This window comes from Carassius gibelio, chromosome B22, assembly GCF_023724105.1.
Source record: "Carassius gibelio isolate Cgi1373 ecotype wild population from Czech Republic chromosome B22, carGib1.2-hapl.c, whole genome shotgun sequence".
Classification (NCBI taxonomy): Eukaryota; Metazoa; Chordata; class Actinopteri; order Cypriniformes; family Cyprinidae; genus Carassius; species Carassius gibelio.
The window spans coordinates 28,087,731-28,114,656 of record NC_068417.1 but is presented as its reverse complement, the minus strand read 5'-3'; the positions used below and the strand labels follow the sequence as shown (position 1 = coordinate 28,114,656).

Sequence of the window (26,926 nt, the reverse complement as noted above, 5' to 3'; positions counted from 1 at the left end):
GTAAACACGGTATTTTTTATTGACAAACACAATCTCACAATCTCAAACGCATTTGGCACTTTCTGTGTTAACTAGTTGTACTACATGTGATTTCAAACTCTATTTTTAAATGTTTTAGTTAAAGATGGTATCTTTCATATTAATATCTATTTCATATTAATACCTATTTTAACAGTGCTGCGTGATTATATTGGAATTTTAAGCATGTTAAACAATTAACGTACACTTTGAATGCTGTGATTAACGTTACCTTTTTCCATGCAGTGATGAATGAGGACCTTGGAGGTGGGGAAAAAAGGTTTGCAATTAAATAAAAATAATATTTGAGTCAATTTCAACGGCATTTCCATAAGTATTCGTATAAGGCAAACTTAACATTTTGCCACATAACTGTTACTATTTAAACGTAACTTACATTGTATTATTGGTCACTTACAATAACGTTGGAGCAAATAATTTTCAACAGATTCATCCTAAGAAACAAAATACTATATTAACAATGACACAAGTGAAACTTTTTATTGAAAAACAGTAACTTAACAGGGTTTTTTTTTTAGCAGTTTTAAAAACTTTCAACGAAAGTTAAACTTTACAGAGCATTACTTCATGAAATATTCATGGGTAGCCTATGTAAAAAACGGAATAAAACGCCAATTACCTGATATGAGGTAAAGTCTTAAATGTGATATTTTATCTCGAATAGTCCTAAAGTTAAACAAACGGTTGACTCTGTTCTTCTTTCCGTTAGAAGTGTTGTGGGTGACTGAGGAAGTAAGGTTAACTCTGAGTGAGATCATAGAAGCAGCGCGCGCTCCCGCTCGAGAACAGAGGGCAGTTCCCGCCACTCCCCTCACCATCAACACAGCTTTTATATTTGCATTTGTGAGCAATTAAAATCTTTAATTTATGTAGGCTAAATGATTGTTTACGGTGTAAAAAATTGTCCCCGTGTGAGCAAAACAGTAGTAAAACCGAAATAACAAGAAACATTAAATTTAACGTGTGTTAAATATTGCCTTTAGCATTTCAAATGACATAATTTTAACATAACGTCATTATTTTTTAATTTAAATAGCTTTAGCATAACTTATTTTAAATAATAAAGTCATCTTGTTGCTACCACAAGATTTTTATAGCTACCTAAAATCATAAATATTGCTACTTGAAAAAAGATAAACTTTAACATAGGGAAGAAAAAAAAAAAGATTTTATAAACCTTAAACTCCTTTTGTTTATCTAGTTAAATAACAGTTCTCATTATCATTTAATTTAACTTACTACAAACTATATATAGTTAAAAATAAATAAAACAAAATAAAAACGTATTAAAACCGTATGTGGGTTTCCTTTACTTATGAAGGATAATTTACATAATCGATTAAGCAAAACATCTACAACACATAACTACCACCATATGTGTAATGCAACTCAAATAAAAATATAAAACAATGTTACTTTGTAAATGAGACATTTTCCAACATATTCTGGTTATGATCAAGATAAATATTAATAAACAAATTATATAGAAACACGGAAAAGTCATGCAATTGTGCAGTATGTTTAAACAGAACAGCAGACTTCTTGTCCCAGTGAGTATTTATAATTGAAAGTATAAATTTGTGTTGATTGTGGAACAATTACATGATCCAGAGTAAATGCCACTGCAAATGCTAAAAATCTCCATGCAAATGATTTTGTGAAATATCAGTTTGCCCAATCTTGTGCAAGCTTTTCAAGTGCAAAAATATGTTGAGAAGTATTTTCTGCATGAGTTATAAAGGACTTGGGTGCTTGATCACTTGCAAAATACACAGAAACCAATCTCTTAAGTTGTTCTCTTAAGCACTTCTTTACAAACTTGTAGGCCTGAGTACATCCTGTAAACACATCAAAATGAAAAGTAAACTTTAACATTAAACATTATACCAAATATAATTATATACATAACTAGTACCCCTTCAATCTGCAGCTATCCAAAAATCACACCCAGCAGGCGTCTCTGGAACCTATGCTAATGCCTGAAGAAAAAATTCACAACTTTAGGGATGATTCGATTTCTGCTGCGATAACCTTTGTAGAACAAATTGTCTGTCTGTGTCCAGTGTATGAACTCCATCTGTCCTTTTATTAAACGCTGCTATCAAAGCCTGCAGCACCAAGTGCACTTGATCTCGGGCGGCCAAGATGTTCTTCTCACATGGAAGCTGAAGACTGTCGGAATGTTTTCCAGGTATTTCACACGGAACGCCGATGATGACATCATCAATTGCCTTGGACAGAGACTGTACCGTTTGACTAAGGCCGACGTCACTGGCCCTCCCTGTATTAAATTTAAAAAATGAAGTCATGTCACATACAGTGGGGATCGAAAGTTTGGGCACCCTTTGCAGGTTCTGTGAAAATGCGAGTAATTTTAAAAAAATAAGAGAGATCATACTAAATGCATGTTACATTTTATTTAGTACTGTCCTGAGTAAGATATTGTACATAAAAGATATTAACATTTAGTCCACAAGACAAAATAAATGCTGAAATTATTCAAATAACCCCACTCAAAAGTTTGGGAACCCTTGGTTCTTAATATTGTGTTCTGTTACCTGATGATCCTCGACTGTCTTTCTGTTTTGTGATGGTTGTGCATGAGTCCCTTGTTTGTTCTGAACAGTTAAACTGAGCAGCGTTCTTCAGAAAAATCTTTAAGGTCCTGCAGATTCTTCAGTTTTCCAGCATCTTTGCATATTTGAACCCTTTCCAGCAGTGACTTTATGATTTTGAGATGCATCTTTTCAGACTGAGGACATTTGAGGGACTCAAACACAATTATTTAAAAAGATTCAAACATTCACTGATGCTCCAGAAGGAAACAAGATGCATTAAGAGCTGGAGGGTGAAAACTTTTGAACACGATGAAGATGGCCAAATTTTTCTTATTTTGTTGAAATATATATTTTTTCCATTTAGTTCTGCCCTTCTTAAGCAACAGAAGATACTTGTATGTTTCCCGGTACACAAATTAAGTACAATTGACCTTGATCTTCAAATTCCAAAAGTTTTCACCCCCAGCTCTTAATGCATCTTGTTTCCTTCAACACAGGGAGAAGCATCATATATTCAGTATAATATTACAACTTATATACGTACAAAGAGACCAAATGCACACGTGAACTTGAACTTAGTTAAGTGATAATCAGTGCTAATAATATATAATCAAAGACAGCTTCAAGGCATCCCACTGTGGCTATGTTGCAAACATTGAACAAAAATATGGTGAAAAACACACTTTTGTGAACATCCCTGATGGAAAACCCCCATGTCTTTTCAATTTAAAGTGTGCATGTTCCCGTTTTAGGGGTCTGGGTCATTTTAAGAGTACGTTTTCTCTCGACCTGAGCAAGATCTTCTGCAATCTTCCTCTTCTCCGCTTCAAGCGCCTCTACAATCTTAGCATGACGGATATCATGATCGGCCAATCCTCTCCTCGTACTGACTCTTCTGTTCGCTCAGCGTTTTCTGTGCCATTTCTTTTGCCACCTGAATGCCCCGCATCATCTCCTCTTTGGCCTTCAACCGAGCCGCCTCAATCTCTTCTTCAAGTCTGCACAGAAAAATTAAGAATGGACCACTCAGCACAAGTTTTGACCTTCTATATTAACAATTTCTAATAATTACTACTAATAATTTACTGTAGAACACATTAAAATGAAAACTTCAAGATCAGCAACTCTCAAAATGAACATCCATTTTTCATACTGTTCATTATAATGTCTAAACTATAATGACTAAATTAACTAGCATTTAAAAAAAAAAAATTAAATTAATAGTTTTATTTTTAATTTACTTACATACTATATATATATATATATATATATATATATATATATATGTGTGTGTTTGTGTGTGTGTGTGTGTGTGATTTTTTTAACATCAGCCATTTATCCGTTATATGTAAAAACATTAAAAGACATTCCCTACATGTCAGCAAAAATGCAAGCAGTTTTGTTTCTATGGCAATTTATCATTTTTAAAGCTTAAAAGACTCTCGTTCACTGTAGTTGTATGGAAAAGAACCACCAGCACAATATTCAAAACATCTTCTTTTGTGTTCCTTGGAACAGCTTTATACTATTATTATTATTTATTTAAAAGTTTAAATGAACTTGTATAATAATTTGCTTAATTATTAATATTAATTATTTTCTAGAGGTTTATTTGCACATATAACATTCGAAATACAACTTTACAAATCCATTGAAGAAAAAAAGAAAACAAAATTCTGTGCATGAGAGAGTGAGAAGACCATAAGGTCTTATGAAACCACCTCCCCAAAATCTCATTAAATGAACGTAAAATTACATGATCAAGCAAGACAATACAATCAGTACATCAAACATTTTAATAAACAAATTACCAAGATAAACTTATTGATATGTTAACATTATTTTCAGCTCTCTTTTGAAATAATTTAGAGTGGTTTTAGTCTTTAAAGCAGGGTCTAAATGATTCCAGAGGGAAGGCCCTCTGTATTTCAGTGTAGATTGGTTGGCTGTAGTTCTACAAAAAGGAAGATAAAAATCTTTGCAGTGCCTTGTGGAGTAGGCATGAACATCCGAAGAATACATGAAAAAGTTATTAAAAACTGTGGGCATAATATTTGTCATATACACATACTTGTACATAAAGGTATTTATGCAATAGATGTTAACATTGAATATTGTCAAAATGTTATATTTTCTGAAAAGCGGAGCAGATGATGACAATCTATTTGAATTACTCATAATTCTTAACAATTTCTTTTGTATTAATAAAATATTATTTAGATATGTTTGGCAAGTTGCACCCCAAACACTATTACAGTACAAAATGTGGGGATAGATCAAACTGTAATATAATGTTTTCATACATGAAATATCAATTAAAGAACGAACTCTACTCAGTTTACCAACAGATTTCATTATTTTTCTGCAAACATGCTGGATATGATATTTCCAGGTTAGTGGTCGACAATGACACCTAAAAATTTTATTTGGTTCACTTGGCCAATTTTTAAACCATCAATTGATACCTCTATGTCCTGACAATCTCCTTTGTTTTTTGTGCTAAAAATAATGAAGTTAGTTATTTGTATATTAAGAGAGAGTTGATTATTTTAAACCATTTAGAAATATTTTGTAATTCTTCATTTACTACGCTTATCAATGTGAAAATGTTAGAATGAGATAATAGAAGACATCTGTAAACATGAGTTGGATAACATTTTTACTAACAACTCTTAAATCATTGATATAAATTAGAAATAATAGAGGTCCCAAAACGGACCCCTGCGGTACCCCACATAAAAGTTTTCCCCTACTTGAGCTCAGATTGTTGAAATAAACAAATTGCTCTCTCTCTTCCAAATAATTTTGTACCCAAGTTAAGGCTATATGTTTAATGCCATAATTCTCTAATTTTGCTAAAAGAATATTATTATTTACTGTGTCAAATGCTTTTGACAAGTCTAGAAATATACCAATAGTATTATTTTTCTCATGCAGATTTTTTGTAATTTTGTCGAAAAACTGTAAAAGAGCCATTTCTATAGACATGTTCTCTCTGAAGCCATACTGGTGATCATATAAGATTACATTTTCTGTGAAGTGTTTTAATAACCTTTTATAAACTAGTTTTTCAAGTATTTTAGAAAAGAAAGGTAAAACTGAAATAGGTCAATAACTGTTCAATAAATGTGAATTCCCAGACTTAAACAAGGGAATTACTTTAGCTAATTTGAGATCTCTTGGTACAACGCCTGTTTTAAGTGACAAAGAGAGAACATATGTTACAGGCTCAATAATAGAGGAAGCTACTTTCTTTATGAGACTAGCTCCAATTTCATCATGTCCTGGAGCTGTGTCCTTCATCTTTAGTATGATTTCAATCACTTCATTTGGAGTTGGAGGATCAGCTAAGGTATTTTGAAGCTAAGGTATTTTATCTAATATAAATTTATTTAAATTATATTTCAATCACTGAAAATTATTTTTATTAGTTGTAGTTGAGCGAATAATTCGCCCAAAATATTTACTCACCTTCATGTCATTCCAAATCGGTACTTTTCTTCTTCTGCTGAACACAAAAGAACACATTTTGAAGAAGGCTGGCTACCAAACAGGTGACGGTAGCCATTGACTTCCATTTTATAGCAATAAAAATACATTGGAAGTCAGTGGCTACCAGCAAATGTTTGGTTAGTGTTTGGCTTATCTTGTTTAGTGTTCAACAGAAGAAAAAAAAACTCATACAGATTTGAAAATTAAATGAGGGTGAGTAAATAATGAAAGAAGTAGTTGAACTGTTAATTTAAATGTTTACAGTAAATCCAATCATTTTTAAGATGATTTAAAGTGAATGATGGAGTGGTAGTAGACTGTGGACGATGAGAGCTCCAGACAGACTTGAGTTTGCTGGCCTTGGTCTCGCTCTCTTTAATCATGTACAGCAGCATCTCTGACAGCTGCGGATCCTCGTTCAGGTTCACAAGGTTAGGTGGCCGATTATCCACTTTAAAGGTGACGCTAGCGTGCTGAACGAGGTACAGCGAATAAACAAATGAACAAAGTGAAGAAGAAAGAGAGAGAAAATGGCCATGAAAGCCATTTGAAAAGCTCATCGATCCTTCACACTGAAGTCTGACCGTTATTTGTAAGTGTGGGGTGAATCATTACCTGCAGCTCTTTGGTTTCTTCACGCTTCCTCCTCTCTGCCTCTTCCAGTCTTTCTTTCTAAGTTCTGCACATATTGAATGACACAAATATTGTAAAACCTTGATATGTACATCATTTAAAAACATCAGTCAAAACACGATTCAGTCTTTAATGTGTAAAACGTTTTAACACACTAGCTGCAAGTATGTGCCAAAGTTTTATATTACAATAAAACTAATTGGAATTATAATAAAACGACTTTTCCGAGCTTTCCACTGATGTCACGGGATGGGCGAACAGCCAAACATGTTTCACCCCTCAAACATCTCATTTACTGTGAGCTGCGACCACAGCAAACTACACAGGGATGGCCAGGAAATGTGTTTTCGGCTTTTTCTGTTCCAAAATCTGGCTACAGGCCACGTATTTTTGTACTTTAAAGGAATGAGAAACATCTGAGAAGCTAAGGTTGTGTTTGAGGCAGGTTACTCCCTTACTCTTCTATGATTTTAGTAAATATTTCTGTAAATATCTGCATTTGTTGTTACAGTGGTTGATATAAAGGTACAAAGGATTCAAATTCACAATATCTTGGGTTATTTCTCCTAACCGATAATCGGCTTTCATTAACCGATTATTAACCGTTAACCGACAAAATTATTTTAAATTAGAATTGAATTTAATTAAAAAGCATAAGTGTATGTGATAGGGATTCATTTTACATGCACAAAAAGCAGCAAACATCATGAGGATTCACAACAAGTGATATTAACAAGTTATTGAACAATAAGTGTCTGTGACCTGTAATATTTGTTTTCCATGGATTAATTTTAGATGCACAAAAAGCAGCAAAAAACAGAACATGAGGATTCACAGCATGGTCTTCATATCACATCTCGCACCTGCAGCTCTTCTGTGAGCGGAGAAAAACTTGATAAAGCTAGGCCTATACGAGAAATATATTTTTACTTAATAAATTAAGAAAACGGGGGGGGGGGGGGGGGTGCAATAAGTAGCCTAATATGCAGAGTTTTGCTTCATTTTTGTGGGGCATGAAAGGAAACCAAGATGGCAGAAAGCGGTATGCTATTTTTATTTAGGCCTATTTTACAAAAGCACAAAGATTTTTTTATTGTGAACGTACCCAAATAAAAGCAAACCTTTTACAATTTGAAGTAGCCTACAAAAACAGGGTTACATAATAAATAATATTTTGGCATTCAAATACATTGCGAATATGGAAACATTTGATTTTGTGTCGAATGAAAGACTCAACTGTGGCCTCAGTTTCGTTTTAGCCTACAGTAAATGAATTCGTTTTATCTTGTCATTTATATAACTATAGCTTCTTATCCTTTTCATTTGTTATTTTCTGAATCCTACTTAATTGAAAGGCTTTGTTTTGGAGTGAGGGGAACTAAAATAGCCTAGCTATGTTTACAGTCTTTATTATAATGTTTGTAAACATTTTGCATCGTCATTAGGCCTTTTTCTGATTTAAATAATAAAATGCGACCTATATGCGACTTATTTTTTTTCTCTAAAAACTCACTTTTATTTTTATATGCTTATTTTAACCATGCAGCAAACCTTTTAAAATGTTTTGATAAATTACTGATTAAAAAAATAAATCAATGACTTTTTAAATCGTTTACCTGATTGTATAAATCGGTAAAAATTTGGTTAACCATTGGTTGATAGATAAAATGAGCATCCATAGTTCACTTACTGAAAATCAAAGCAAGAAGAAACAGTCATTTTAAAAAGCCTGATTATTTTTATCAACATTATTGTCTAAAAGCTTGGTGTCGGTAAAATTATTATAATCTTTTATTTTTTTTTTAAGGACAAGTCTCTTATGCTCACAAGTATGATTTTACGATTTTACAGAACGACAGTAAAAACAGCACTACTGTGAAATATTCTTAGAATTTAAAATAACTATTTTTGTATTTTAATACATGTCAAAATGTTATTTATTCCTGTGATCAAAGCTAAATTTTCAGCATCATTACTCCGGTCTTCAGTGTCACATGATCATTCAGAAATCATGCTAATTTGCTGATTTGCTGCTCAAGAAACATTATTATCAGTGTTGAAAACAGTTGAACTGCTTAATATTTTTGTGGAAACTATGATACACTTTTTCAGGATTGTTTGATAAATAGAAAGTGTAATAAAAGAGCATTTATTTAAAATAAAAATATTTTGTAACATTATTAATGGATTTACTGCCATCCATTAATGTATCCTTGCCGTATAAAAGTTTTTTTTAATGCTGACTTACCCCACATTTTATACTTATATTAATATTTACATAATAATATATTAATTATTTACAAATATTTTATATATAATAATAAGTGCATTTTGTTATTCCATAAACACAGTTTACAGAAATTTATTTATCATATAAATTATTTTTTTTTTGTTTTTAAATTGTATTGTTGTTATTATATTAAAATTGTAATAATAATAATAATAATAAAAACAGTAACAATTCAGCCTTTTATGCTATTAAAAAGCAAGTACGCAAAACGTGATTGTATAGATTACTGTCAATAAGCTGAACAATATAAATAAAAATTATTCAAAGTGATCACAGGCTGTCAATCAAATCAAAACTGACCCTATCTACATACATATATATATATATATATATATATATATATATATATATATATATATATATATATATATATATTTCTTCTTTATTCTACTTTTAACATTAGACATAATCCAGTCTGTCGATATTAGATATTCCTCAAATATACTGTTTGATTTGAAAAACAGCGCTTTCTTTTATTTTCAGTGTATAATGCGAGTCATAACCCTGAGTTTTGCCGTTTATAGCCACTCACCTGTGAGCCTCGGCCATTTCATACTCCAGTTGAGAGAGTTTAGTCTAAAGAGAGGCGATCTCTTGCTGAAACCGTCTCATTTTCTTGGGTTTGATGCCCTGAGAGCTCATCTGAGCAACACAGAGCTTCTCCACCTCTGCTTTCAGCTCTGGACACAGTTATGTCACACACATTCTTAATGATATACATAAAAAATCACTATGTAAATTTAATAATAGTTCAATTAAATATATTATAATTATAAATTATTATTGTTGTATATATATACAAAAAAATAATAAGTAAAAAAAAAACAAAAAAAAACAGACATTTTAATTCCTGGCAGTACAGAACAGAATTCACTGAGGACGTCCCATTAGTGTAAATGCTGCCCTCTAGGGGAGAGCTCTAAAACACACCCTTCTTGAGGAGCATGAGAGCTGACGGACAGACAGAATAAAGAGCTGTAACCGTTACTGACCTCGGATCAGTTTGGCGTTGGTGTCCTCAGTGTGGTAATCATGGCCATCTTGGAGGCTTTCCTTCAGTAACCTGAACACAAGAGGGAGCTAGAGCACTTCTGCTGCTTTTGTCAGAAAAAAAAAAAATCTTGCCTGTTGTGCCATATTTGACATTTCATACAAATGTAATAAATGTTGTTGGTACTGTTGTGCACATTTCAAAAAGCTTCAGATATGTCCGATTTAAGATTTCATGATATATTGCAGTATTTGGTCAAATATTGCAATCCAATTCACCACTATTTAATGTATAAGAGTAAGCAGCAGAATGCATTGTGAGTAATCATGACACTGGATAAACAGAGATACTGCAAGCTGGGTTACCCTGAGCCGGTCTCCACTGGTCTGGGCTGAAGTACAGTCCCAAATCCTCCAGGTTTATCCGGCTGGTGATGCAGTGATCGTCCTCCTCTTCCTCCACAAACTCTGTCTGTGCAAATGAAAACATCATCATATAACTACAACTATAACAAACACATCATTAAAGTATTCATATGTTGGCTGAAGTAAAAGTAGCATCTCATTGCACATAGATCTGAGGGGCTTACTTTAGTTTGCGTCATGAACAGAGTCAAAATAGAGTGTGATCTGGAGCTTTTATTGTTTTATTGTTGTTAATTTAATTTAATTTAATTTAATTTAATTTAATTTAATTTAATTTAATTTAATTTAATTTAAAAACAACACAACACAACAAAGGAAAATAAATAAAAAACAAAAAAACATAACGTAACAAAAAATAATAAAATAACATTTCATGAAATAACAAAAAAACAGTAAAATAAAAACAAAAACAACAAAACTAAATAGAAAACAACATAAAATAACAAAACAAAAAACAATAACATAAAAACTACTAAATAAACCAAAAAAATGCAATAACAGAAAAAAACCAGAAACAAAAAAAATAAAATATGAATAAAAAATAAAATATGTATATAACTTATTTATTTATTTATTTTGTTTATTTTGTTGTCTGTTTTGTTATGTTATCGCTTTTTGTATTGTTTTATTTTATATATAAACAATATATATATATATATATATATATATATATATATATATATATATATATATATATATATATATATATATATATATATATGGCTCTCTTTTGAGATTTTCATTTAGAGATTTTTAATTAGGTTTTATACAAATCATGGTATGATTTTTTTTTTTAAGAATACATTTTGACACTAAAATTTGCCTAAAAAACAACATGCCGCCAACAAAAAACAAGAACAAAAAAAAACGTTTAAAAAGATTTCTTACCTTAAAGGGAAGAGTCTAGCTTGAACTGCGAGAGTGAGCAACACTGTTCTCCATCTTCATCTCTTGAGGTCGTTGAGCACTTGTTCTGCTCACATGAGCTGTGGGTCTCCTCACCTGTGCTGAACGTGAGGCGGATGTCATGTCAGTCTGAACCCTCTCACCTCATGGTGTCTGTGCTCATCTGTGGGGGCCTCTGTCTTGCTGCTGCAGTTGTGTGTTTGACGCAAAGGCGTGTAGTAACGCTCAACTACCAACAGATGACGCTGTCTACTAGAGTTACACGATTTATTCATTGTTAATCTTCATTTTAATGCACAATAATGAAAAAATATTCAATGTAAAACAAAATACAGACAGATGTAATATATTAAATATAACTGAATAGAAAAGAATAAAATATGTTATAATTTTTTATATATTTTTTTTCCATTGCCTTTTTTGTTGCGTTCCCACTGCAGCTTTCTGTCCTGTAAACACACACACACACACACACACACACACACACGAACAAATCACAATTTACATAATATCCTAATGAAAACAAACCCACAAATATGTGGCATTCATATTCAATTATATTTTTAATTCACAATATTTGTATATTTATTTATTCATTTAATTTCACATTTATGAATTTCTGATGAACACTGATTCTAAAATATAATATTTATAAACACTTTGTAACGTAAAATAATGTTTTATTATTTCTTTAATATTTATGAACTCATATTTATCAACTGTTAATATATTTTTATGGACACTTCAGTTCAAGATAAAATAATAATATATATATATTTTTTTTTTATATTTTTTTTCATATTTCTAAATATGAACGTATTTAGCAATTGATATTTAATATGAATGGATAATTATTCTACATTAATAAATATATTATTAATAAAGAATTGTGTTTACTTATTTACTTTTATCTATTTCGTATTCCTGAATACATATTTACCATTTTTGTTATTTCATATTTCTGATGGACAATTGTTTTCTAAAATATAAGATATGATATTAAATAAAGACTCTCATATTTATTAGTTCTTTAATATTTTTGGTGGACAATTGTTCTAAAATGTTAAATATATATTATAGTATTATTATACATTAACATATACAATATTTATTTGTTTTGATTGACAATTTCCTGGGGGCAGTCATTTTATTTCCATGGGCTGTGAGTTATCATTTATATTTACTTACATTTCACCGCTGGTCATATGCTCTCCATATAACCATGTGTGTGACAAATAAAAATCTTGAATCTTGAATAAATTCTCCATTTCCTGAGCCGTTGATAGTTTTCCTGGAGCAAAGCCATTTGAGGACCAACCCATTTCCTCTGGAGAGGAGGGCAAAGACTGCCCCATAGACTTCCACTATAACTGCATTTCTGTCAACAAGCTAATCGACAGAAGCTTTCAATCCAACAGACGTCAACAGCGGGACCTGCTCCAAAACCTCAAGAACCTGTTGCTGGAATCTCATCTTCGGCGTGGTATCCACCTTTGCCGTTTTTGAGAATGCTATTCATAATAACACTGATTAAAATATGTTTAAATAATCAATAAAACATAAAAGAATGATACATAAATAAATGTATTAATCAATAAACATGTAAATAAAACGATAAATAAAAACAATAAACAACAAATAGATAAAACATAATAAATACATAAAACAAAAATTCATTTATACATGTAAATTAATAAAACAATGTATAAAATATAGTAACTGAAACAAATTAAAAAAATACATACATAAAATATAAATAAATAAATAAAACAAAACAAAAATTAATATACTGTAACATAAATAATCAAATCGTACATAAAATACAGTAAATAAATAAAACATAAATAAATAAATTAATACAAACATAAACTACTATAAATAAAACAATAAATAAATAGACATTACACAAAATACAGTAAATTAATAAACAATAATAAATGAATAACAATCAATCAATACCTCATCAACCACAACGGCCCTGACATTATCCAGCCGTATAGCCTTGTGTTTCAGGATCTATATATCTGTCTGTCTCTATCTGTCTGTCTCTCTGTCTCTATCTATCTATCTATCTGTCTGTCTCTATCTGTCTGTCTCTCTGTCTCTATCTATCTATCTATCTGTCTGTCTCTATCTGTCTGTCTCTCTGTCTCTATCTATCTATCTATCTGTCTGTCTCTATCTGTCTGTCTCTCTGTCTCTATCTATCTATCTGTCTGTCTGTCTGTCTGTCTGTCTGTCTGTCAATGATGTGGAGGTTGAGAAAGTAATTTTGAGAATTTAATTTCTGATCTGAGAAATGCACCAAAGTGACTGAGAAAACTGTAATTATATTATTATATCGGTTAATAATATATAATGAAGAAATTAATTTTCAGGATAAAAAAGCATACATTTATGTATGTTTTCATGTATATACAGCAAGAATTAAAGGTGACTAAGAAAACTGTTTACAATTTATCTATTGTACTTATTTTATCTGCTTATAATAACTGAATAAATATTTTTGAGTTCAGTACATTGGGGAACTAATGGTCAATCAGATAGATAGATAGATAGATAGATAGATAGATAGATAGATAGATAGATAGATAGATAGAATATTATAAAGACTGTCCGTTATAAAATGATGAAATCAATCTTATAAAATGTCATCGGATCATATTTCCTGCACAGTCCCAATTTCTGCCAGTTTGGGGTTGTTGGCGTGTTGGGCGGAGCGCGCATGCGCAGAGGGCTCACGCTCGCTCGCACCGCTGCAGGGAGACCGCAGGACGCTGGATGAATAGAGGGAGAATAGCCTACCCTTAAATATCCAGATGGGAATATGTGGCCAGAGCACGGCGACGTCCTGAAGAAGACAAAGAGTTTTTAGACAGCGACACCTCCTAACTCGGGACATGAAGGATCATCAAGGAGAAAAACTGGGGTACCAGAATGGATGAAGCTCTATGGTCAGAACCCCACATTTATTACCGAAACGGCCCGAGTTAGATGTGAAAATAAGCCCGAGCGTGTGTTTGAGCAGCGACCTGACACACATATGTTACAAAATCTATTCTATGTATGAGAGCAAAAGGCAAAGGTCCGATCTGATGCGTTGAATTCCTTCGGAGAGATGTCATCGTTGTGAGAGCTGGATGTGACACCGCAGCTGTGAAGATGATGGGAGATCTGAGCGACCCCAGACACCCGAAAAACACTTGCATTGTTCCTGCCATCAAGTCCTTCGAGCATTATGATTTTAATAGAGCGAAAATCAGAGCCAGCCTCACGTGGCTGGTGGCCAAAGCCTTTGGTACAGGTAGGTGGCGTGTTTCTCTTTCTCCACCTTCATCTTTGTCTCTTGATTTGATTTTCAATGTGTTGCATTGAATACAATTGGTATCAGTTATAAATAGAGGAAAATACGTAAATGTCAAAATAGAATTTTTAAGTACGAATTAATTTTACAATGTAATATTCAGTGTCAATAAAAGCATTTTGCTCATGCATACCCCTAAAAAATGATTTAGTATTAAATCATGTTGCATAATGTTAAATATTCAACAATATGTAACCTCATAAACAATCACATGTTAAGTAACTGTTTTTTTTTAACTGCATCCACTACTTCATGCTGTAATGTAAATGATATCCAACACTAATAAAACAAGTACTGCATGGTTTGTAGATATGTATCTGTGTAGTAGTAATGGTCAGCCTAACATCCAAAATGTATCATTTTATAAACGTGACACTTTACATAATATATACACAATGTTTTGTTTGTTTGTTTTTTACAATTATATGTTGAAACTAAAACAATCCCTTGTGACAAAGAAGGACACTTTAGCAAATTTAGCAAAAAGAGTACTTAAGTGTGAACTGACTGTAATGTTTTCAGACACTTAACTGCATGCTATTTGTGATTTAATTAAATGTATTATAGTTTAAATTGAAATATATATTTTTTTTGAGATATGGCGAAAGTACACTCATGGAAAGCATTTATGGTCAACAAAATCTTCTATATTTTAATGTCATTTCTGTTGAAGCTTGTATATTTAAATATATTTTCAATTACATATTTGTAATTACGAAGTTGCTATTTAGTATATATCTACAAATATGAAAACGTAATAGTGAATAAAACAAGTATTTTAAATGTGCTTTAGTATGTTAGTCAACACATCACAATTAAAGCATGACAAGAGATGATTAAAACATAATGATTTAACAAGTAAAACTTTTAATTTGCATTATTACAAAGTGGGTATTTTAAAAGTGTACTTAAGTGTGTTTCGAAACAGTCAGGAAAGTGCACTTAAGTGGTCTTTTATTTCAGTAATATTACATCTGCAAGTCCAGTTTAAAAATAAATGTATACTTCTAAGATTTATAGTGCACTACAAGTACACCAATACACTGAAGCACACTTTTTTTTCCACAAGGGATTTGACTTGATATCAGAATATCAGTCAGAATATCAATTAACAAGAACCAAAGTTGTGATATATGAGCCACGGTGTTCAAAAGTGTTTATTGTCACTGTGGTGAACCATGTGACAGAATGAATCATCTCCTAATTTCATCTTCACAGCTCACATTGTGGCTTGAATCTGAATTTATGGTCATAAATAACATATTCGTATTCAGTCTTATCGCTTGACTCGCTTCACATGTGGATTTATTTGATAGCTAGCATTGAGCTATATGTTCAGTCAAACAGCACAGAACTACTGTGATTGGCTAACTGATGACCACCAGCCATCTGGTCTCCTTTGGGTCCTCTTGTCTCATTAAAATGCACAGTCAGGTCTTCAGGCCCATGCACAACACAAATGACAACTCTTGCTGTCAGAGCGCTTATTGTTTAGCATCTTTGATTTAAAGTGACCTTAAATTCAATGAACAAGACACTGAAGTCCATATGGCAGTGTTCAGTAGGCTGATTGACAGACCTTAAGGGTGTTATTGACCTGTTTGTTGACTTGTTTTGAGGTGTAGCCTTAGGACTGATGACTGAACAACTGATAAAAGCCTACGTTTCTCCATTGAAGAATTATTAAATCAACACATTTCACTAATATTTAAAACATTATGTAGCAGGCTTTAAAAGTATAAGTAAAGAGGATGATTCCAACAGACGAGTTCAAATGAAATACAAGCGTCTGTTTGAATGAAAAGAGAGAAGTCAGCTTAAAGTCCATAAAAGCCTTTCCATTGATCCATTTTGCTCAGTTGAGAAAGATGGAGTTAATGAATTGGTCATTTAATGGCATGCACTTTATTTTCGGTTCATCTCTTCAGTGCACTCTTACTTGACAGCACATTGCTTTCTGGAAACCGACCGAGGATTTATTACTTATGTATTGTGAAATTGAATGCGTTAAATAAACTTAAAGTAGGGAAAAGAGGAACTGCCACCTCCCCTTCAAATAGCGAGAGCTGAAACATCACCAAACACACTAAATAAAAAGCACAGATACATTTCACACTTATTAGTTGTTGAATAGTTCATTTAAGTTGGTGTAATATGTTTTGTAGCTTAATAAATAAAAACTGATAAAGATGTATAGATAAAAAATCTAATAATTAGCAATTAAAGCATGGCTTTAAATTATATTGTAATGGTTTTTTTTGTTTGTTTGTTTGTTTTTTATCCCAGAAAAAATAATCATTTCAGTCATGCAGAGTCATTGTTATTGGTGTTACTGGCCTTCATATATAATGCATTGTAAAATATAATGAAATGAGTATTTAAATACAAAAGATGTTAAAACATTGTCTTTATGTCGTTTCCACATTACTTTACAGATTCTGTGTGAAAATATGTATAAATCTGTGGGATATCATCATATATGTATTTAGCATTTTACTTTTATTTTTATAAGTCAAATGTCATATGTGAAACATCTAAATGTAATTAAAAAAATTTTATGATAACGTGTAAATTACATTTATGTACCTAAAAAAAAACAGTCTGCATAGTGTTTTTAATTACTCTCACACACACACACACACACACACATATCGTAACATATATACAATATATATATCTAAAAAACAGTAAAATACTATATATATTTAAAAATAGTGTTTTTTTTTCTACACATATTTTTTTTTAAACGTACTTATATCAAAAATGCCACGCAAAAACATCGGTGAATTTTGAAGAAGCTAATGAATCGTTTAATCTTATTCACGTTTTATTCACTTCACAGATGAAATCAACCGAAATGCACATTTTCAGCTGAATTGCAGAAATGCATTACACTTTGTATTGGAAACACTGGAATCACTTCATTTTCTATCTCTGACAAGAACATAGTGAATCTTCATGATGATACTGGACATACTGTCAGGCTGTAAAGCCCAGAATCTCAGCACCTTGTGGCGTTCCTCTCTCTCCATCTGTCTTTGATGAGGAGCTCCTGGATACATGCGTATGGCAGGGGAATCGATCAGCCTCCATATTTTTTTACTGTATCATACAGACCCATTTTAAAAGCTTCTGTGAAAGCTATGAATCAACATTTAAGGTAGTTTGTAATTCTTTGCGTATTGTCAACATCTCTTGTAAGATATTCATTGGAACAGAATGGTTCAAATCTGTTTTGCTGTTACCACAATCAGGTTTAACACCGAACATAGAAAGCATGTGCAGGTAATAAGGATACAAATGTTCTCCCAAACTCTCACCCGTCTCCATAAATAGCTAAACATCTCGGTTCTCCATGGATACGGTGACCTCATTCGGATCTGTGAACCCATTTATTCTGTCAGCGTGAGAACTTGTGTTAATTATATTTTTGATTTTGTAGCTGTGTGGTAGACACCGTCTCGCTTCCTTTAAGGGTTTTCTCCTTTCCTTCATCTTTCCTGGATGAGAGTAAATTACACTTGCATAGAGGATCGGAAAACACCAAGCTTTAGCTATATTTAGCTACGCTGAAGATGAAAAGTACTTTGATCTTCGAAATTCAGAAAGAAAAAAAATCTCACCAGCTCAGCTGTCTGCTATGATATAACGGAGTGAAGGCATCTTGATATGCAAGGAATCCGTCCAACCAGGATTTCACTGTTTGGCTTTTGGTGATCAGATCTTATAGATTTAGTTACTTTGTAATTTAATTAAATTTTTGTTATTTAAAATAAGCAAATTCCGGGAGAATTGAGTTCTTGTTCATGTCTTATTTTCTAATTTGTGCATGTTTCATTGTTAAACATTAGTAGTACTGTGCTTTTTGCAATTATCCTGTGGTTAAATTGCGAATAATGTAAGATTGCAAAACCGCAGATAATTCGCGATTGCATAATTGTAAAAACTAGAGGGAATGATTGATATGATGAATATTATATATTTATGTTTAAATACCTATGCTAATAAGCCGATAATTATTTCTATGTTAAGGCCAATGACCGATAAATAGCCGATATTACAATTCTGTACTATTATGTTTAAATAAATACAATTGCCAAAAAAGCCCAGTATTTTTAAATACTACAGAATGTGAATTTTGTGTTTTATTTTATCATTCATTCATGTTTCTTTGTTACACAAACATGTCAATAATGTTTTGCGCTTTTTGCATTTATTTTATGGTTGCGAATTATGCAATTTGCTGATTTTGCATTGTATTCCACGATCGTAGAACTGCGAAAACTGGAGGGACTGATGAATATTATGTATTTATGATTAATACCAATGCTAATAAGCCGCTTAGTATTTTTGTGTTATGGCCAATAACCGATAAATAGCCGATATTATAATTCTATACTAAACTAAAAACTAAAATCGGTATTTTTTAATCTTATAAGTGAATTTTTAATGTATGTTAATATGAAATTATGGAAAAAATTGCAAAAAAAAGTAACATTTTGTAGATTTTGCATTGTGTTTCTTGAATGCAGAATCACAAAAACTAGAAGGACTGATTAATATGATGAATCTGATATATTTATGTTTAAATAGGCCTACCTACTCTAATAAGCTGATAATTATTTCTATATTAAGGCCAATAACAATAAATAGCCAATATTACAATTCTATACTATTTTGTCAAAATAAATAAAACTGCCAAAAAATGAACCTTTTTGAATGCTACAAAATGTGAAATTTGTTTGTATTGTCTCATGCATGCATGTTTCTTTGTTACACAAACATGTCACTATCGTTTTGTGCTTTTTACTATTATTTTGTGGTTAAATTGTGAATTATGCAAGATTGCAAAAAAAATTTAATTGTAAATTTTTGCATTGTATTCCATTAACACATAATTGCAAAAACTAGAGAGACTGATATGATGAATCTTATATATTTATGATTAAATGCCAATGCTTATAATCTGCTAATTATTTATATATTAAAGCAAATAACCGATAAATAGCATATACTATAATTCTATACTATTTTGTCTAAATAACACTGCAAATAAAATTGCCCAAAATATGCTACATTTATTTTCTCATTTCTGCATTCCTGCACTATTTGCAATTATTTGGTGGATAAAAGCAAATTTTGAAGAATTGCAAAAAAAATTAATTAATTTTGCACTAATCGGACTGATTAATATGATGTATCTTATGTTTTTATGTTTAAAGTTTACTTTGTTGTTTACTTTAAAACTATTTTGTCTAAACAAATAAAATATTTGTCTTTAAATGATACAAATTGTGAATTTTGTGCCTTATTTTCTCATTCTGCATTTTCTTTGTTACCCAAATGTGGCAATACATTTTTTAGCTTTTTGCAATTATTTTGTGGTTAAATAGCAAATTTTGCAGGATTGCAAAAAAAAAAGTAATTGATTTTGCACTGTGTTGTTTTGTGATCACATAAATGCATATACTGGAGTGACTGATTAATGTGATGAAAATTATGTATTTAGATTTAAATAATAAACAGTTTTCATGTTATGGCCGATAAACTACAATCTTTTTTAATACTAAAGTGAATTAAAGCATCATAAAACTATGTAACTGGATATTCGTTACAAAATGTCTAACATTACTTGTGGTTCTGTCATCTTGCAGACAGTGTTCCAGAAGACCTGAGCGAGCCCTTCTACAAGGACCAGTATGAGCAGGAGCACCTGAAGCCTCCGGTGGTGGGCCTGCTGATGTCAGCTGAGCTGTACTGCCGAGCAGGAAGTCTGATTCTGAAGAGCGACGCTGTTAAACCTCTGCTGGGTCATGACGCCGTCATCCAGGCTCTGGCTCAGAAGGGCCTGTACGTCACCGACCAGGAGAGACTGGTGACTGAGAGAGACCTGCAGAAGAAACCCATTCAGATGGTGAGAGAATCGGCTCTTGCTGATTGTATTTCAGTGATCTTGAAACAGGCGGATCTTGTATATAATGCATAAAAAACCCCACAAAGAATATGATTTTGCATGATTTTGAATATGCATGAACAATTATATGAATACATTTCATATCGCCCAGTATTCAAATGTGTTGTTTTGTGTTGTCTTTAAACCAAAAGCAAGCCCAAGATAATCATAATTCTCTCTCAGTTTTATCTCCTTTATCTTGTCAGTGTGTTCCCATTGTTTAATTGAAGATGTATTTCAGGCTCATAGCCTCTGCTTTAAAGATATAAAGAGTTCTGTTGTTGTGTGAGCGACTTCCTGTTGATATTTAATTACCGCGCCACTGTTTGCTGTGCCTCTGGCTTCCTCATTCTCAACTGAACACATATCATCACAAACAATTTCTGCGCTGTGATAATAACCATTTTGCATGGTGCCGATAATGATACTAGTTACTCCACTCTGTGCTTCCCATGACGAATTGGTTATTTTAATTATATTAAATGATCGCGTCACTCTGCTGGTTGTTATTTCTCTGCAAGTCCCCAAGCTTTTGTATCTGCATGTAGCTGACAGCATAGCTGCTCGCATTGATCCAGACCTTTCCGACTTGATCTCTACCAATGAAAATTTCAGCACCTCAAACTCAGAGCCCACAAATCCTCATTAGCAGCAGAAAGCCGTCCATCTGCCTGCTCTGCTACAGTAAGCTGCCCGACTACAAGATCTGTCAGTCTTCTTCTGCTTTACTTTAACCTGTTTAGCCTGGCGCTCCGGGGAGCTAGTTTTTTGGCTTTGTGGCTTAATAACCCTGAAGCTAAACCTTCATCTATGGGTGGGCGATATACCAGTAACTAGTAGATTAACTAGTAGAAAATGATCAACCGGTAGAGAATTTGGACTACCGTTTCTATCGCGATGTAACGATTAACGATGCTGTTAGCGATGTAACGATTAACCGCAACCTGGTTGAAATTGATTTAAACATGACAATTAAAATCGGTTGAGATGCTAAACAAATCATGATTCATTTAGAGGTAGGAGTTTATATGAATGCATGTCTGAGGGAACCTTATTTTGTTTATATTTTATGTATTTTATGTCGCTTATTTGTTTGATTTTGGGCTTGTTTTAAAATTTCTATTTAGTTTTGTTATTTACATTTACATTATATTTAAATTGTATCATTTAGCTGGCGCTTTATACAAAGCTACTTACAAATGAGGACAATAAAATCAATCAAAACCAACAAAAGAGCAATAATATTTTGGTATATTATTATAGTTATATTTCATTTTTCACAAATAAATGTACAGCATTTTGTCCAAGCAATAATAAAAGGACACTTTTTAGTACAAAATATGTCTTAAAACTCAAACTTTTGTAAAAATAAATAAAATAAAACTAGAATCGAATCGAATTCATGAAATCAAAATTGTGAATCGATACATCCCTAGTTGTTGTGCTATGTGGTCACAAAACCTTATCTTTTGCACTGTATTGAAGCATTGCAGTTAAAAAACAAGTGATTTTAAGCAATTGAAAGATAACTCATTACACTATATTCACGAGAGACCGTTTCGAAATGCAGTCTGGGAGGCGTGCACACGAAAACATTGCTCATAGTGCGCAGGAGTATTAAACATAGTTATTTTTGCTGCTTATATAGCCAGGTAAATACATGCGCTTTTATGTGTCAAAATGCCGGTCATTGCAAGTATCCTCGTAAACACAGTAATTTCGGTCTTAAAGTGTATCAATGAAAGCAACTTCAGCACTCATTATGTCTATTATTAAGGTAAAAGTGGTTCTTCTTTAATTTTTTGTAACAATTTACGCTCTTCCGGATCAAAAAAGCAAGGTTGAACAAAAAAGTGACATATACGCGTTAATTTGCAGTGGTGGCTGGAGAGTACGCTGGAGAGTACGAGTCCACATCATCAGTTTTCCGAGTTTTTCTTAGTATTATTCATGGGAATTAAGTCTTATGATCCATTATGCATGTCATAAATACATTATTTATAGCAAATATAACTATATCGATCTATAGTTACCAAGAAATAGAATTATTTATATCATGATATAAGATTTTGTTCATATCAATATCACCCATGCCTACCCTTATCAATGAAACACTAATTATACAACAATATGGACCAATATTGATGGACCAATATGGATTTTTTTTATTTCAAATTCCACTTTTAGAGGCCATTTGCTGAGCTTATCTCTTGTTTGTTGGGATGAAGTTGATGGGACAGTGTTTTGGTTGTGAGGACAGTGGCCTGCTGTTTTGCAGAAACACATTAACAAGGTTTGACTGCACCAACTGAATGACTGCGGCGCTTTACCATCAATAATTCAGCTGGGCTGCTATTTTGGATGTGTGAGAGGCAAAACCTGTCAGAGTTTCATGAGGTGATCAGAGTTACATCTGCTTGTGCTTTGAAATGCTCTTGACTGTAAAGGGCTTTATCGTACCCTTTGTTTCAGTCTGCTTATGAGGATTTTCTCGCTGACCTTTATAATTGAACCGCATTTTACATTTAATGTATGTATATGACCTCTCTTGTGATTGGACGGTGATATGTTAATGTGTTTGTAGCTCTGTCATCATAATGACATTCTTAGTTTGCATAAATGGGTTGGATGTTTTGGAAATGTAACTCTTTAATTCAAACATGTAAGGAAAATCTTGTAGGGAAAATATAATTATCGCTTTATCATCTCTCTCTCTCTTTCTTTCTCGCTTCTGAAGAAGTGTATGTGCTCCTGCAGCTGCCGCCCACCCACACACAACCCCGCATTCATTCTACATTATAGATTCACTCAGAAATACATACATACGCAGCTCACACTCTCACCCACATAGTCACGCCACAGTGAGAACAAAATGATCATAATAGCCTAAAAAGGGTTTAATCAATTTGATATCAGTCTGGTAATCAAACAGCACCTGTAGATGTGCTACAACATGCAGAAAAATAATATATATACACACACACAAAATACACACATATATGTACAATTATTTAAATAAGTGTAACTATACATTGAATTAATAAAATATATTAATAATTAATATAAAGTTTTGTTCCAAATTATTCTTCAATATTCATAAATATAAAAACCCTAGTGGTTGCAAATATGTTTGGGAATAGAAATTCCAAAAATGCTAATATGATTGGGAATAGAGATATTTTGCCTATTGCAGTTTCTAGAGCTTCCAATAATTGTGGGCATTGGGTTTAGAGAAAAATATTTATTTCATAATGGGTTAAACATTTTAACATTTTGCTTTTTTTTAATGTGTGTGTGTATTAATTTGAGTATGTATAAGTGTATGTATAGAAACGTTTTGCTAGTTTTTCGGTGTGTAATGAGATTGATCCTTCATGTGGGTACAAACTGCTCAGTCCACAGAGATCAGTACCCTCTGAGAATGAGTTGTGCTTAATTTAAGATTAATGAATGTTTTGACAAGTGTAAATTATAACACCAGAGATGCAAGTATGCAGCCTCTTAAGGACATGATGCTATATCTGGCCCTGGCAGACAAAAAGAGAGAAAGTCATATTTAGCACTGTGGCCTCCTCGGGGATGGATCTTATTTACATACAGTACATGCTCAGTGGGGAACTGACAATGTGGCGGCACTGAGAACACTTTTATTTCCGGAGAAAATGCAATGACTTCATTGCTTAAAGTTCACCGTCTCAATTTTGAACAGTCCAAGAACTCATATTTCATACAGTACGTAGTTTACATACATCTGCATGACTTTGATTTGGGTAGATTCTGTGTAGTAATTGTTTGTATATTGACGCAGGCTTCCAGGGCGCACATGGTAATTGGGTATTTCCTGCATTAACACTTTTTTGAGATTCTGATTAATAAAATGGAAATCTCTACGAAACGTTATTGTACATTAAATTATTCTATAATATAAAATATTATATTGGGATGCTTAATAGTGAGTAAAACAATACATTACAATTTTTGAGTGCACTATTCCTTTACTTTTTGCGATTAGGTCCATGTATTTAGATTTTATTTGAGTACATTAGATGCAGTTGATACTATATTGACGCAGGCTTCAAGGGCACACATGGTGATTGGGTATGTCCTATTTTTTATTTATTTTTTTAGATTCTATTAAAATGAGAATCTCTACAAATGTACATTTGTACATTTCATTTCTCTATAATATTAAATATATTATGTTTGGATGCTTGGTGGTGAGTAAATAATAACTCTAAACATTGGCTGAGCTACTTTTTGTCATTAGGTTGTTGTATTTAGATTTGATTCGAGGACATTCTGTGCAGTAACTGTTATTGTATTAATGCAGGCTCCCAGGGCACACGTGGTGATTGGGTATTTCATGCTTTCCTTCATTTTAACATTTTTAATAATTAAATGTGAATCTTTTCAAAAGAGAATTGCGATTTACTGGGGCAATGTAATTTGAATTCCTCTATAATATTAAATAGTATATTTGGATGCCTGATGAGGAGTAAATTAAAATGTATTTTCTTTTTTAGGGTGAACTATTAAGAACGTGTTAGTTCTTGTAAGTAGTTGCATTTACAGCAAGTAAATTCAGTGTTATAATTATGGGCGCAGGCTCCCCAGGTGCACATGGTGATTGGGTATTTCCTGCTTTCTTGCTTCTTGAAATTCTTCTGAAAATAGACCTTGCATTTCCTACAAGAGCACTTGTGCTCAATGCATGTATGCTGTGCTAAGGTAACTGTGCTAAGCCATGGCACTTTATTTTCATTCCAGCTCCTGTTTATTCTGCTTTCTGTCGATATTCCCATGATATTCCCACATCCTAACGTGCTGCATTGTTGCAAACACTCATGGTAAGGCTGAAAAGCTGAAAGCTGTAGCTCTGCTCTGCAAGAGACGCAGGCATCCCCCGGCCTGATGCTCTCCTCTCCCCGCTGCTTGCACACGCTCTGTTGCCATAGCGATGCCCTGTAAAGGTGGGAGGCAGCATGCTTCAAGGTGGATCCATTAGTGCAAAGTGCAATTTAAATCCCAAAAAGCCAAGGTAAAAGTAATCTTCAAATTGAGGATTAAGAGGAAAGGTTGCACGAAGCTATTTCAGCATTATTCAGGCCTTTTGCTTAGCTTGGGTCTTTCTTGGCTGGCAGCTATGATGTTTTCGTCCTCACCAATCAGACGCTGCATATAAAATGTACCTCAACATGACAGGAAATCACTTTCTCTTATCTTAAACATCAAATGCTTGGAATATTTAAAGTGCCTTTTGGCTTTCGAATGAGACTGTCTAAGCAGGTTGATCAAATGTGGTTTTGTGCAGTTGATTTCAGTCTTAGGCTGCTCTAGAGTGGCAAGGAAGCCCCAGAGGAGAATGTCTTCAGCCCAACTCCAACAAAAGACTGTTTACAAAGAGCGTAAACTAACGTGTCAGTGCTGGTTTTTAGTGGTCATGGCTGGTATGTCTCATCAGCATAGAACAGTTTTAAATTTAGGCCAAGGATGAGGGGGTTTCCGTTAATTGACTGTGGGAAAGGAATGATTTAATCGTGTATGACTTCAAAGGAACACGCCACTGTTTTCGAAAATAGACTCATTAGCAAAAATAGTGGCATGTTCCTTTAAATTGGCTATTTAATGAAACTGTGTATTTAATTGTTATATTATATCCCATCAGCATTACAGGCCAAATATTGGTTTAACTAGCTGTGATAAAACAATATTCAATGTAGTAATGCTAGGGACGCAAAAAAAAAATAAAAATAAAAATAAATATATATATATAAATATATAAATATATTATATATATAAATATATATATATATATCTTAAGGGTTTTTTCATAGTTTTATTTATAATTTCATTCTTTCTTTCTTTCTTTGTAGATCTAGATTTGCTGTTTGTTTGCTGTTTGTAGGGATGCACAGGTATTTTTTTTTTTATATAAAAAATGATTTTCTTTCAAACACTAGGTTTGCTGTGTTGGTTTGTTGTAGGGATGCACATTGTGTGTGTGTGTGTGTGTGTGTGTGTGTGTGTGTGTGTGTATATATATATATATATTAGGGGTGTAACGATACGCGTATTCGTATTGAACCGTTCGGTACGACGCTTTCGGTTCGGTACGCGGTACGCATTATGTATACCGAACGGTTCGTTGGAGTATTTAATTATATTTGAAAAAAAAAAAAGAGAGAGAGAAATATAATGATATGCGTTCAACAAGGTAGCCCAATAACCCAAACAACGTAACAGGCAACGCCCCTGACACTCCCGAAGAAGAAAAA

The 26,926-nt window shown here is 32.7% G+C and overlaps 1 protein-coding gene and 1 long non-coding RNA gene across 13 annotated transcripts in view; one reads left to right on the top strand and one right to left on the bottom strand.

The window, feature by feature from the left end:
- Positions 1–2,441: 2,441 nt before the first annotated feature.
- LOC127988204 (uncharacterized) lies at positions 2,442–14,391 on the bottom strand. Of its 3 annotated transcripts, none has more exons than XR_008161571.1 (7): positions 14,268–14,391; positions 11,317–14,185; positions 10,369–10,474; positions 10,005–10,075; positions 9,545–9,692; positions 6,705–6,768; positions 2,442–3,595 (listed from the first exon to the last, which is right to left on the bottom strand). It is a non-coding gene; the product is annotated as an uncharacterized LOC127988204 (long non-coding RNA). The 3 variants fall into 3 exon arrangements; XR_008161572.1 differs by lacking the exon at positions 14,268–14,391 and having other exon boundaries at positions 11,317–11,783; positions 12,523–14,055; XR_008161573.1 differs by lacking the exons at positions 11,317–14,185; positions 14,268–14,391 and adding an exon at positions 10,593–10,649 and having other exon boundaries at positions 10,005–10,474.
- The window catches only part of LOC127988202 (calmodulin-regulated spectrin-associated protein 2-like), a 34,686-nt gene continuing 21,868 nt past the window's right edge, over positions 14,109–26,926 (top strand). For 5 of the 10 annotated variants that reach the window (XM_052590829.1, XM_052590821.1, XM_052590823.1 and 2 more), the window contains exons 1-2: positions 14,110–14,638; positions 20,353–20,612. In XM_052590829.1, the coding sequence (XP_052446789.1) occupies positions 14,497–14,638; positions 20,353–20,612 (402 nt within the window). In that variant the 5' untranslated portion in view covers positions 14,110–14,496. Of the gene's footprint in view, positions 14,639–20,352; positions 20,613–26,926 lie in introns of all 10 variants that reach the window. The other 5 variants (XM_052590830.1, XM_052590826.1, XM_052590827.1 and 2 more) reach the window with 3 other exon arrangements.